At 36.7% G+C, this 13,835-nt stretch overlaps 3 protein-coding genes and 1 pseudogene across 4 annotated transcripts; all 4 read right to left on the bottom strand.

The window, feature by feature from the left end:
• Window positions 1-415: 415 nt before the first annotated feature.
• LOC113073625 (probable tubulin polyglutamylase TTLL2) lies at window positions 416-1,922 on the bottom strand (annotated as a pseudogene).
• A 1,850-nt stretch (window positions 1,923-3,772) lies between these two features.
• On the bottom strand, window positions 3,773-5,138 carry LOC113073624 (probable tubulin polyglutamylase TTLL2; the record flags this gene model as incomplete). Its single annotated transcript, XM_026246445.1, has 1 exon — window positions 3,773-5,138. A coding segment is annotated over one exon (1,128 nt), but the record flags the coding sequence as incomplete, so codon positions are not given.
• A 2,219-nt stretch (window positions 5,139-7,357) lies between these two features.
• Window positions 7,358-10,297, bottom strand: LOC113073623 (probable tubulin polyglutamylase TTLL2). 2 transcript variants are annotated; one of them, XM_026246443.1, is made up of 2 exons: window positions 10,200-10,297; window positions 7,358-9,368 (listed from the first exon to the last, which is right to left on the bottom strand). In XM_026246443.1, the coding sequence occupies exon 2, from the start codon at window positions 9,315-9,317 to the stop codon at window positions 7,593-7,595; it is 1,725 nt and encodes a 574-aa protein (XP_026102228.1). In that variant the 5' UTR covers window positions 9,318-9,368; window positions 10,200-10,297; the 3' UTR covers window positions 7,358-7,592. The 2 variants fall into 2 exon arrangements, with proteins under 2 accessions (XP_026102228.1, XP_026102229.1); XM_026246444.1 differs by having other exon boundaries at window positions 10,224-10,294.
• Window positions 10,298-11,497: 1,200 nt separating this feature from the next.
• LOC113073631 (protein unc-93 homolog A-like) lies at window positions 11,498-13,609 on the bottom strand. The gene is made up of 5 exons (XM_026246451.1): window positions 13,540-13,609; window positions 13,381-13,454; window positions 12,775-12,910; window positions 12,560-12,691; window positions 11,498-12,363 (listed from the first exon to the last, which is right to left on the bottom strand). The coding sequence occupies exons 1-5, from the start codon at window positions 13,607-13,609 to the stop codon at window positions 12,131-12,133; spliced, it is 645 nt and encodes a 214-aa protein (XP_026102236.1). The 3' UTR covers window positions 11,498-12,130.
• Between the last annotated feature and the right edge of the window lie 226 nt (window positions 13,610-13,835).

Here is a 13,835-nt window from a genome sequence, read left to right as displayed (position 1 = left end):
TATGCATAATTTTTTTTTTATAATATATAAAAATTGGAAATGGTTATTTAAAATTGTAATATTTCACATTATTTACTGTGATTTTGTGCAAATAAATGCAGCCTTGATGAGTATAAGAGACTTCTTAAAAATAAACATTAACAGATAATGATGACCACAAACTTTTTAACAGTAGTCTATGTAACATGCATACACATATACACTTTATTTACACATGTGAATTTAATTGACATGGATCGTCAGTGGTAACACGTCAAAGATATCTGATGCAATAGCTTGAGGCAAAAAGTAAATTCTGACTTGGTAAAAATCCATTATTTTATGTTCAATTACTATATACTATATGTGCTCTTCCCAGTTTCCTCCTCTTGTGTTATGTTGTGTTGTAAGAAATTATAAACTGTGAAAAATTAGATCAGCTTGAACCCTTTTACTTGACTTCTGAATTTAAGGAGCAGCATTTGCTGAGAAGAGGGGGATCTTTCGGCCCCCAAAGCAGAGGCTCAAATTTGTCACTGATACCAATGCTCTGACTGCTTTCCATCTTCGTCCTTTCTTTTTCATTAAAGGAGGACACCAGTCGGTTTGTGAGTTTATGAACCTCGTTCACAATAGCCTTAACATCTGCTTGGTCCTGACAGGCTTTCCACGTAGCCTGATTAAAGGGAAATGTAAGTATGAAGTCGCCAACACGACAAGGAGGGACACCTCTGTCCTGAGTCACGCGGTTCCACGGGACGGCTGGAGCCTTGAGTTTATGTAAGCGAAGAGATGGTAACTTGCACACGGTAGATGGTGCATTTCTGTGCAATTTCCTGGTGCTGTTTAATGTTGTGAGTTTTAGGTCATCGGATCCCAGCTCGTTGTTGATTTCCTCAAACTTCTGTGGATCCTTTTCATGTCCAATGGATTTTGAATTGGGGTGAACGGGGCAAGTCGCATAACCGGTGTTATTTCTAGTGTCTTCAGAACTTGAAGAGCCTGAGACAGACTGATTCCAGCTTTTGTTGCCTGATGGAGGTGCGTGCAAAATCTTGGGCAACAAAAACCCTTGAGAGATTTTTGGCCGTAAATAGCGTCTAACCGTTCTCTTCCTGCAGTATCCCTTCTGTCTGAAGCTATCAACCATCCTGTAGTTCATCAGGTCGATGATATCATTGATCAGCCCTTTCTTGACCGTTACATCAGCAGGGCAGTCCAATGTTAGCGCCGGACTGTGGTTGACCTCTAGAAGCCACGGTTTGTAGCTGGCGTCGATGAGGATATCAAACCCCAACAGTTCCAGACAGTTGGGGCTGGAGGGAATGCAAGGAACGGCTGTGAGCAGAGTCAACGTAACAATATTGCTAATCCTGTGCCAGAGCAGAAGTTCGTTAATATCTTGTTTGTGAAGAAAACTACGGAATCTGCTCATGGTCCACTTGCATCCTCTGCCTACCCGCTCTTTGTCCATGGCGTAGCACATTCCAAACTTATTAATGCTGGTATTTGTCAAATGAGAGTACAGGCTGTCTAAAGAAGCAAGGGTGTATTTTTTGGTGGCACTCCCCAGTCGAATGCACGAAGTCACAACTAACCATGTCTATGGAACTAACTACCAATGATGCACGTCCAAAATCAGCGTACCTTTTTTTTTTTTTTTTTTTTTTTTAAATCAGCGGTACTTTGTATTGAGAAACACGCGCAGACCTACGTCACCAGTCTATTTGCCTAATCTACCCGGTACTTTACACCGTGGTGGAAACGCAGAAAGCAAGGGGTCTGGGGGGAAAAAAGTTCCTGGGAAAAAAAGTTCCTGGTACAAATGTTCCGGGTAATTTCGGTGGAAACGCGGCAATAGATCATTATAGCATGTTACTTGCTTTCTTTGTAAAGCTTTCTTTGTAATTATTTGTGAAATTTACTTCTACAGAATGCTTCATTGTCTTTTTAAATGTTACTTTTTCCTAGAAAAACATCATCCTGATGGTACAAGGGAAATATCCTTCCCAGATGGCACAGTTAAGATTCTCCACTCTGATGGTCGAGATGAGAGCATTTTTCCAGATGGGACCGTTGTCAAGATATCACAGTAAGATTAATGTGTGCCTTTCCTGTTTGTTTCTTTTCTTCTTCTGATTTACTCCATTACTCACCATTTCCACAGACATGGGGAAAAGGTGGTGGAGTTTGCTAATGGGCAGAGAGAGATTCATACTTCACAGTACAAGCGAAGGATGTACCCGGATGGAACGGTTAAAACGCTCTACACGAATGGGAGGCAAGAAACAAAGTTCTCATCTGGGAGAGTTCGCATTAAGAACAATGAAGGCATCATTATAATGGACAAAAAATGAACTTCTAAAAAACATTTTCATGTTATTTATTTATTGTTGTTTTTTTATTGACAGAATTTATAGTAACTATCGATTAGCATCTTTCCCTTACCACATATTGAAAAAATACTTTTTTGGAGTTTCAGGTGCTGTTTTGCATTTTATTTATGGTGAGTACTATAGACAAAACTCTACTGAAGCCATAATCAGGAAGCATTAATGCAATTTGTTGAATATTCTTTATTATGATTTCAACTGGCTAAAATCATCTAAACCTTTTTTTTAACTAAAGATATCAATAAACTTTATGATAATCGGATGAACTAAGCCAGTTTATTTTTACATGTACTGACAGCAGGCGTCTTGTATTTCTAAGTTTCTCTCAGCATGAACACATTTGATACAGCATGCAGGTGTAGACTTGTTACCCTCTGAACTAGCGCTGACCTTGTATTACATTAAAACACTCTGGTTTCAGTAGAGGAACATTCCTGAAATAGTAAAGAAGAGCTGGTAACATTGTTAACTTTAACCCCACTGTAGGAACAGTTTGGGGACTGTAGGAACAGTTTATGTCATTTTTGGTCTTTATTTTCTTTACAATAAGCCATACATTATTATTGAATAATACATCAATTTAATCAAATATCGTCATGTTACTTTTCAATATTATAGAAATTGGCACTTAGAGAAGGTTTAAACCTGTGTCCATTTACTGTTGTTTTCAAAGGGAGGATTTTTAACCTTAGTTTAATTTCTAGGTTATGTATTTTTCCTGTTATGCCTTTAAAATACTTTTTTTTACGTTTATTAAAATGTTAAAATATGTGTCAGCTTATCTGTCTTGGTGCTATGTTTTGTGGTTGTAGATGTTTTTGTCTGACCTTAGTATATGAACATGAAATGAACATTACTATTCAAAAGTTTGGGGTCAGGATGTTTGTTTTTGTTTTTAAAGAAATTTATACTTTTAATAAACAAGCATGCATTAAATTGATTTAAAGTGACAATAAAGATATTTATAATGTTGCAAAAGGTTTCTGTTTCAAAATTTCTTTAGGATAAAAGGATCTCATAGGATTAAAAAAAATCATATTTCCACAAAATATAGAAAAATATAGCAGCACAAAAACATTTAACAATAAGAGGAAATTATTCTGGAGCAACAAATCAGAATATTAGAATAATTTCTGAAAGATCATGTGACACTGAAGACTAAAGTCATGACTGCTGTACATTCAGCTTTACCATTACATGAATAAATTATATGCATAATTTTTTTTTATAATATATAAAAATTGGAAATGGTTATTTTAAATTGTAATATTTCACATTATTTACTGTGATTTTGTGCAAATAAATGCAGCCTTGATGAGCATAAGAGACTTCTTAAAAATAAACATTAACAGATAATGATGACCACAAACTTTTTAACAGTAGTCTATGTAACATGCATACACATATACACTTTATTTACACATGTGAATTTAATTGACATGGATCGTCAGTGGTAACACGTCAAAGATATCTGATGCAATAGTTTGAGGCAAAAAGTAAATTCTGACTTGGTAAAAATCCATTATTTTATGTTCAATTACTATATACTATATGTGCTCTTCCCAGTTTCCTCCTCTTGTGTTATGTTGTGTTGTAAGAAATTATAAACTGTGAAAAATTAGATCAGCTTGAACCATTTTACTTGACTTCTGAATTTAAGGAGCAGCATTTGCTGAGAAGAGGGGGATCTTTCGGCCCCCAAAGCAGAGGCTCAAATTTGTCACTGATACCAATGCTCTGACTGCTTTCCATCTTCGTCCTTTCTTTTTCATTAAAGGAGGACACCAGTCGGTTTGTGAGTTTATGAACCTCGTTCACAATAGCCTTAACATCTGCTTGGTCCTGACAGGCTTTCCACGTAGCCTGATTAAAGGGAAATGTAAGTATGAAGTCGCCAACACGACAAGGAGGGACACCTCTGTCCTGAGTCACGCGGTTCCACGGGACGGCTGGAGCCTTGAGTTTATGTAAGCGAAGAGATGGTAACTTGCACACGGTAGATGGTGCATTTCTGTGCAATTTCCTGGTGCTGTTTAATGTTGTGAGTTTTAGGTCATCGGATCCCAGCTCGTTGTTGATTTCCTCAAACTTCTGTGGATCCTTTTCATGTCCAATGGATTTTGAATTGGGGTGAACGGGGCAAGTCGCATAACCGGTGTTATTTCTAGTATCTTCAGAACTTGAAGAGCCTGAGACAGACTGATTCCAGCTTTTGTTGCCTGATGGAGGTGCGTGCAAAATCTTGGGCAACAAAAACCCTTGAGAAATTTTTGGCCGTAAATAGCGTCTACCTGTTCTCTTCCTGCAGTATCCCTTCTGTCTGAAGCTATCAATCATCCTGTAGTTCATCAGGTCGATGATATCATTGATCAGCCCTTTCTTGACCGTTACATCAGCAGGGCAGTCCAATGTTAGCGCCGGACTGTGGTTGACCTCTAGAAGCCACGGTTTGTAGCTGGCGTCGATGAGGATATCAAACCCCAACAGTTCCAGACAGTTGGGGCTGGAGGGAATGCAAGGAACGGCTGTGAGCAGAGTCAACGTAACAATATTGCTAATCCTGTGCCAGAGCAGAAGTTCGTTAATATCTTGTTTGTGAAGAAAACTACGGAATCTGCTCATGGTCCACTTGCATCCTCTGCCTACCCGCTCTTTGTCCATGGCGTAGCACATTCCAAACTTATTAATGCTGGTATTTGTCAAATGAGAGTACAGGCTGTCTAAAGAAGCAAGGGTGTATTTTTTGGTGGCACTCCCCAGTCGAATGCACGAAGTCACAACTAACCATGTCTATGGAACTAACTACCAATTATGCACGTCCAAAATCAGCGTACCTTTTTTTTTTTTTTTTTTTTTAAATCAGCGGTACTTTGTATTGAGAAACACGCGCAGACCTACGTCACCAGTCTATTTGCCTAATCTACCCGGTACTTTACACCGTGGTGGAAACGCAGAAAGCAAGGGGTCTGGGGGGAAAAAAGTTCCTGGGAAAAAAAGTTCCTGGTACAAATGTTCCGGGTAATTTCGGTGGAAACGCGGCAATAGATCATTATAGCATGTTACTTGCTTTCTTTGTAAAGCTTTCTTTGTAATTATTTGTGAAATTTACTTCTACAGAACGCTTCATTGTCTTTTTAAATGTTACTTTTTCCTAGAAAAACATCATCCTGATGGTACAAGGGAAATATCCTTCCCAGATGGCACAGTTAAGATTCTCCACTCTGATGGTCGAGATGAGAGCATTTTTCCAGATGGGACCGTTGTCAAGATATCACAGTAAGATTAATGTGTGCCTTTCCTGTTTGTTTCTTTTCTTCTTCTGATTTACTCCATTACTCACCATTTCCACAGACATGGGGAAAAGGTGGTGGAGTTTGCTAATGGGCAGAGAGAGATTCATACTTCACAGTACAAGCGAAGGATGTACCCGGATGGAACGGTTAAAACACTCTACACGAATGGGAGGCAAGAAACAAAGTTCTCATCTGGGAGAGTTCGCATTAAGAACAATGAAGGCATCATTATAATGGACAAAAAATGAACTTCTAAAAAACCATTTTCATGTTATTTATTTATTGTTGTTTTTTTATTGACAGAATTTATAGTAACTATCGTTTAGCATCTTTCCCTTACCACATATTGAAAAAATACTTTTTTGGAGTTTCAGGTGCTGTTTTGCATTTTATTTATGGTGAGTACTATAGACAAAACTCTACTGAAGCCATAATCAGGAAGCATTAATGCAATTTGTTGAATATTCTTTATTATGATTTCAACTGGCTAAAATCATCTAAACCTTTTTTTTAACTAAAGATATCAATAAACTTTATGATAATCGGATGAACTAAGCCAGTTTATTTTTACATGTACTGACAGCAGGCGTCTTGTATTTCTAAGTTTCTCTCAGCATGAACACATTTGATACAGCATGCAGGTGTAGACTTGTTACCCTCTGAACTAGCGCTGACCTTGTATTACATTAAAACACTCTGGTTTCAGTAGAGGAACATTCCTGAAATAGTAAAGAAGAGCTGGTAACATTGTTAACTTTAACCCCACTGTAGGAACAGTTTGGGGACTGTAGGAACAGTTTATGTCATTTTTGGTCTTTATTTTATTTACAATAAGCCATACATTATTATTGAATAATACATCAATTTAATCAAATATCGTCATGTTACTTTTCAATATTATAGAAATTGGCACTTAGAGAAGGTTTAAACCTGTGTCCATTTACTGTTGTTTTCAAAGGGAGGATTTTTAACCTTAGTTTCATTTCTAGGTTATGTATTTTTCCTGTTATGCCTTTAAAATACTTTTTTTTACGTTTATTAAAATGTTAAAATATGTGTCAGCTTATCTGTCTTGGTGCTATGTTTTGTGGTTGTAGATGTTTTTGTCTGACCTTAGTATATGAACATGAAATGAACATTACTATTCAAAAGTTTGGGGTCAGGATGTTTGTTTTTGTTCTTAAAGAAATTGATACTTTTAATAAACAAGCATGCATTAAATTGAATTAAAGTGACAATAAAGATATTTATAATGTTGCAAAAGGTTTCTGTTTCAAAATTTCTTTAGGATAAAAGGATCTCAAAGGATTAAAAAAAATTATATTTCCACAAAATATAGAAAAATATAGCAGCACAAAAACATTTAACAATAAGAGGAAATTATTCTGGAGCAACAAATCAGAATATTAGAATAATTTCTGAAAGATCATGTGACACTGAAGACTAAAGTCATGACTGCTGTACATTCAGCTTTACCATTACATGAATAAATTATATGCATAATTTTTTTTTAATAATATATAAAAATTGGAAATGGTTATTTAAAATTGTAATATTTCACATTATTTACTGTGATTTCGTGCAAATAAATGCAGCCTTGATGAGCATAAGAGACTTCTTAAAAATAAACATTAACAGATAATGATGACCACAAACTTTTTAACAGTAGTCTATGTATATACATGCATACACATATACACTTTATTTACACATGTGAATTTAATTGACATGGATCGTCAGTGGTAACACGTCAAAGATATCTGATGCAATAGTTTGAGGCAAAAAGTAAATTCTGACTTGGTAAAAATCCATTATTTTATGTTCAATTACTATATACTATATGTGCTCTTCCCAGTTTCCTCCTCTTGTGTTATGTTGTGTTGTAAGAAATTATAAACTGTGAAAAATTAGATCAGCTTGAACCATTTTACTTGACTTCTGAATTTAAGGAGCAGCATTTGCTGAGAAGAGGGGGATCTTTCGGCCCCCAAAGCAGAGGCTCAAATTTGTCACTGATACCAATGCTCTGACTGCTTTCCATCTTCGTCCTTTCTTTTTCATTAAAGGAGGACACCAGTCGGTTTGTGAGTTTATGAACCTCGTTCACAATAGCCTTAACATCTGCTTGGTCCTGACAGGCTTTCCACGTAGCCTGATTAAAGGGAAATGTAAGTATGAAGTCGCCAACACGACAAGGAGGGACACCTCTGTCCTGAGTCACGCGGTTCCACGGGACGGCTGGAGCCTTGAGTTTATGTAAGCGAAGAGATGGTAACTTGCACACGGTAGATGGTGCATTTCTGTGCAATTTCCTGGTGCTGTTTAATGTTGTGAGTTTTAGGTCATCGGATCCCAGCTCGTTGTTGATTTCCTCAAACTTCTGTGGATCCTTTTCATGTCCAATGGATTTTGAATTGGGGTGAACGGGGCAAGTCGCATAACCGGTGTTATTTCTAGTATCTTCAGAACTTGAAGAGCCTGAGACAGACTGATTCCAGCTTTTGTTGCCTGATGGAGGTGCGTGCAAAATCTTGGGCAACAAAAACCCTTGAGAAATTTTTGGCCGTAAATAGCGTCTACCTGTTCTCTTCCTGCAGTATCCCTTCTGTCTGAAGCTATCAACCATCCTGTAGTTCATCAGGTCGATGATATCATTGATCAGCCCTTTCTTGACCGTTACATCAGCAGGGCAGTCCAATGTTAGCGCCGGACTGTGGTTGACCTCTAGAAGCCACGGTTTGTAGCTGGCGTCGATGAGGATATCAAACCCCAACAGTTCCAGACAGTTGGGGCTGGAGGGAATGCAAGGAACGGCTGTGAGCAGAGTCAACGTAACAATATTGCTAATCCTGTGCCAGAGCAGAAGTTCGTTAATATCTTGTTTGTGAAGAAAACTACGGAATCTGCTCATGGTCCACTTGCATCCTCTGCCTACCCGCTCTTTGTCCATGGCGTAGCACATTCCAAACTTATTAATGCTGGTATTTGTCAAATGAGAGTACAGGCTGTCTAAAGAAGCAAGGGTGTATTTTTCGGTGGCGAAACGCACTAGGCCTTCCTGATGCATGTAAATCACAAGAGGGGAGAAGCTTTTTACGCAAACGTATATGCGTAGATCAAACTTGTAGCCTGAAATGAGAAGCGGGTTGCTGATGTATCTCTGCACGATTGCCGAAGAGTCGTAGACCAAGTCCTTGATGTCTTCAAACAGAAATATACCTCTTCCTCTTGACAGGTCAACTGGCTTACAAATCCAGTAACGGGACTTCCCTCTATCAGTCATGCGATTCCTAGTGTACACCCCTAGAAACTTTGTGTATTCGTTTGGCAATATGAAAGCAGCAGGGCTGAAGTCATACAGGCCTGTGCCGAAAGCGATCTTCATTCTTCTCATGTGTCGTGCCAGACAATCTTTGCGTGTAATCTGGCTCATTTTGGGATGGTGGTTCAGTCTCTGCCAGGGCAGGATGTTTTCATAGTCAGACTTTCGGAAGCCAGAGCTTCTCCAATAGAGGTTCCAGTCTCCTTCCTCCTGCTCCTCTTCATCATACTCATCCCAGCCACGCTCCAGCAGCACCTCACGTACCACCTGAGGAGCTCCTCCGTGTAGTCTGAACACCAGGGGAGCAAAATCACATTCCCTTTCAGCCATGGAGAAGATCCAAGTGCTTCCAAGAAATCATGTGAGTCAGTTCTCTGAATTCTGCATGGAATAGGGGAAATCACATTGGTTTAATTTTCCAATGGATCCTGCTGTTCTCTTCTGGTAATACTAGAAATGCTTGCATTTGCTGCTACTTATGCTGATCAATTAGTAATAAATACAGCTTATTAATTATAAATCATTAGGATACAATGCACAGCAGTATTTCTTTTACAGTTTGTAATAAAATAATAATAATAACGGATTGATACAGTCATATGCCAGCTGTTTAGATAAAACTATAATCAAAATATAATCATGTTCATGTGAAGGACCCCCACATCACAATTTTTTTTAAAAGTTGTTATTTATACAGTGAATTTTTTTTTATTTTGTTTTCTATTGCATTTTCTATTCATAGCACTGTACTGTATTTATTTATTTTAATATAATTATTCTTATTTATTTTTTTTTATTATTATTGTCAATTTATTTATACATTTTCCCACATAGTTTTCACCTAAACTTTTTAATGGACCCGCTAGTATTTCCTTGTAGCCTCCAGATTGACAACACCTAGTCTAGAGGCTCCTATAAACTGGAATATTGACTATTGATTTGGCAATCATGATAATACATTTACTCATCGACTGATTAATACCAACCAGATCATTCTTGTGCATGTAAATACAGTCATAGCACTCTATGAGTCAAAAGCGATGCATTTTCGATTAACGTTACACCCAGTTTCTAAAAAAAAAAATATTTTTTATAAAAAAATATAAAGCACAACCTTGTCATCATATAATTCATATAATTTACCTAATTCTATTTTATCTAGCGTTCACTTCTTTGGTTTTTGTAGAGAATATTTGCAATAATCACTCTTACCTGACCGAGCTCTGTTAATGTTACCTGGTTGATCCTCCACAGAGTTCCTGTCAGACAAGTTGTGACTCCTTTTGTGTCCTCTGCTCTGGTCATCTTTCGTTGCTAGGAAACTTTTGAATAAAAGCGCGCCATTTGAGCTGCTGACAACAACAGTACAGTAGCGTTACCTGCGCGGGCGGAGCAGGTGACGTCACCACGTGTGAATCAGCGTTTTAAACGTTAAACAATCCAAAGCGATATGCCAATCGAACAAAAAATATGTATTTATTTTAATATTGTATATAGTGTATCCGTCTAAATATGTCTCTGGGATATTTGAATTTAATCTATAATAGCTACACTGATGAAATGGGAAAATAAACAATTCTTCAATTCAATACCATTGTCTCTCTTCAAGATTGTTATGGAATTTTTTTTGTAAAGTTTAGTGTATTTTATAAGACATTTTATTTTAAATATGTTATTATTTGACAAATATTGAAGACGTTATCGTAAACATTTTAACCATATTCACACAGAAGTGGAAGTTGAATCGTAGACCTCATGATTGGCATTAATAGACCAAAAGAAAACACTGCCACCTACTGGAGATCAAAATACACCTACTAAAATGTAAGACTGGCAAGGACCAGTTTACTATCAGTGAGAATGCTGCCATCTACTGGTCACAACGAAAAGGAATATAAAGGCTGCAGTGCATTGATCTGTAAAATTCTTTATAAATGGCCTATTTACAATAAAACATTACATGTCATATATACAACGTGTATTTACCATAAGGGAGAAAGCACAAAGAAATTAAGTAATTTAACCTAATGCTACACTTTAGGCTGCACTGCAGGCTTCATAGCAGATTGCAGGTTGCAGACAGAGACAGCTAATCTGATAGTCCTGCTGTTAGTTTTATATTGGGAAATCATTTAATGTCCTTTCATGGTTACAAAAGGTTTGTCATGTAAAATACTCATCATAATTTCACTGTGTAATCAGCCCATTGTATTTTTGCTGGTTTTATTTTAAATTTAGATGCTTTCATCACATTTTTCCTAAAATTAAACGGTTTTATTTCCTGGTTTAATCCCTGACTTTTGGAATATACATTGTGTCATGGAAGGCAAGGCAAGTTTATTTATATAGCACATTTCATATACAAAGTGCTTTACATAAAAGAAAGTAAAATAATCACGAAGACAAATAATAACAAAATAAAACAAGCAATTTAAAAACTTTTAAAATGATTTAAAAAAAAATACTTAATTAAAATGAATTTAAAAACAGTTAGAAAATGATTTTACATAAAAAACTGAAAATATAGTGCAAATAGAAAATTTGTATGGAAACAGAACATTTGTATCTTACACTTTTTTAAAAGCTGTCATAAAAATGTTTAGTGTAAACTGTGAAAGTCTGTCACATATTTCACTGTAAAAAGTAATCACTGAATCTAGTAAACATTGTATTCATTGTAACTGATTTTTACAAATTGGTTTCATTTACTTAATTAAATTAACTGTGTTATGTGAACTTTCAGGTGGATGCATTATTTCAACTAAAAAACTTTAATAAAAAGAGCATCTAGTTTGTTGGACTAAAGGTCTATTCCACTTAGATATATTTAGTTATCTTTACTTGGTTGTTATAGTCATGGCCAAAAATGTAAGCCTCCTTGGTAATATGATCAAAGAAGGATGTGAAAATTAATCTGCATTATGAATCCTTTTGATCTTTTTTTTTTTTTTTTTTAATCACAAAAAGCTAACCTTTCATTGGATAAAACAAATTTAAAATGGGGGAATTTAAAAAAAGATTAATCGAAAAAAATGTGCCCAGCCCTAATACTGAGGCAGAAAAATCTACCAAAATCAATTTACACTTTTTGTCTGAGAGATAATATCTTTGTCATTTAATTCTTTGAAGTCCTCATTTTCTGGTTAAAGCAAGTCGTCATTAGTCACTTGTGGAGTTGGATGCTTGTACTCGTTGTACTCAGCGTAAAGGTAAGTAACCACGGTAAGGGCAAGAACAGACAGAGCAACGTAGATTTTGGTGGACAGGCAGAGGAATGTGCTGTAAGCAAAGGCTATGGCAAAACCGAGGGACTCCCATATGCGGTAGTTGGCAAATGCTGCTTCTTTGTCCTTAGCAAAGAGAATGCCATAAAGTGCTGCAAATGAAATAAACACACAGTATAATGACTTCACAATATATTTATAAATTAAAATATATCTAAATGTTGAAACATCTATGGAAGCATTTATATAAATATTTTTATATTTAATTATTTATTTTTAAAATTTTATATTTGTAATAATAACTTAACTGTATAGATTACTAAGTGGTATGCAGTATGAAGCACTCACCATTGGTTTGTGTTTGCCACACAGCGTCTGCCATCCCCCAGAGTGCCGGAAACACAAAGAACATGCCCAGCTGGTCTGGATGAGGCTTCCAGTACAAAAGACCCAGAAAACAGCCCAGGTTTGTCACTGCAGCTGTGAAAGCGTAGTAAGATAGAACAAACATAACCAACCAGACTTAATCTTTAAAACCATGTGTGAACCTGTTCTTGTATTACCCAAGCAAAAGAGAGCGAGTCTTCCAGTGTATTGAGCCAGTCTACCAAATGCGAATGAGCACAGGGAGTTAGAAGCACCAAAGCAGATCATCACAAAGCCGACGTAGTGTATTCCTATCGCACAGGTCACATAGTTCTGCAGGGAAAGAGGGTTGCAAAAATATTTCATTAGGATTAATTAGTATTCATGTCCTCCCAGTCTGCATATGGCTGGGCCGTTTCCATTATAGACGCCAATAATATGCCCTACATTTGAAGTTCTTGCACTACTCTGCCACCTTCCATTACGCAGCACTCTGTTTGTTGACAAAAGGTTACATTTTTAATTTAGGCTGGTCTGCTTATGAACTCACATACTTAAACAGTAGTATACTGTACAGTGATGCAAACTACTTGAAATTTCTCATATATTGTATCATTTACATGATTAATGTATGACGAGACAAAATACTTATTGTTTTGACATACAAATAAATGTGCATGTGTGCATATTTTAAAATATTATTTAAAAAATGGTTTAAAATGATCACTTGTCAACTAGAATCAGACTAGAATTTCCTTCAGGGTTCTATTTCTTTATGCTTCATTTAAAACATGGTGGTCTACCTTTGTGTATTCGCCAGCAAGGAAGCTTTGCTCAAACCCACTGTACAGGGTCAATGGGATTGAGAAGCAACAATCTAGGATTTCTCAGGAGCTTGAAGGTAGCCAGAAAGGTGCTGCAAAACGACTGGTTGCCCTTGGTTTTTACGAAATTTCTATGACCAGATCTCGGTTCGATGTTGTCCAGGAACACTGCCACAAAAATGATGGCCAGAACCTCCAAAACCTGCATGGACCAGGAAACACTAGGCTAGGAAATTCCTAGAATAATGCAAACTAGATTTGTATTTTTCCTGAAAGAGTTGTAAATGGCACTGTCATTACTATGGTACTTGGTAGGTCTGTTCTTGGTGGTTCTAGTGATTGCTCTGTGGGTTTCTAGAGTATTCTGCAATGCTGGATGACTTATTTACCTGAAGTTTAATAATTAGGGGGTTTGTTCAGATCTTTTAATTTTA

This window comes from Carassius auratus, unplaced genomic scaffold (assembly GCF_003368295.1).
Source record: "Carassius auratus strain Wakin unplaced genomic scaffold, ASM336829v1 scaf_tig00012603, whole genome shotgun sequence".
Lineage (NCBI taxonomy): Eukaryota > Metazoa > Chordata > Actinopteri > Cypriniformes > Cyprinidae > Carassius > Carassius auratus.
This window is presented reverse-complemented; position numbering and strand designations above follow the sequence as displayed.

Bases quoted from the DNA above. Each gene is read 5' to 3' on its own strand.
- LOC113073623 (XM_026246443.1), bottom strand. From the start codon at position 9,317: ATGGCTGAAAGGGAATGTGATTTTGCTCCCCTGGTGTTCAGACTACAC.
- LOC113073631 (XM_026246451.1), bottom strand. From the start codon at position 13,609: ATGCAGGTTTTGGAGGTTCTGGCCATCATTTTTGTGGCAGTGTTCCTG. The intron at 13,455-13,539 runs GTCATAGAAATT...GAGAAATCCTAG, and splicing joins CAACATCGAACCGAGATCTG to ATTGTTGCTTCTCAATCCCA. The intron at 12,911-13,380 runs GTAGACCACCAT...CTTTCCCTGCAG, and splicing joins TTGCTGGCGAATACACAAAG to AACTATGTGACCTGTGCGAT.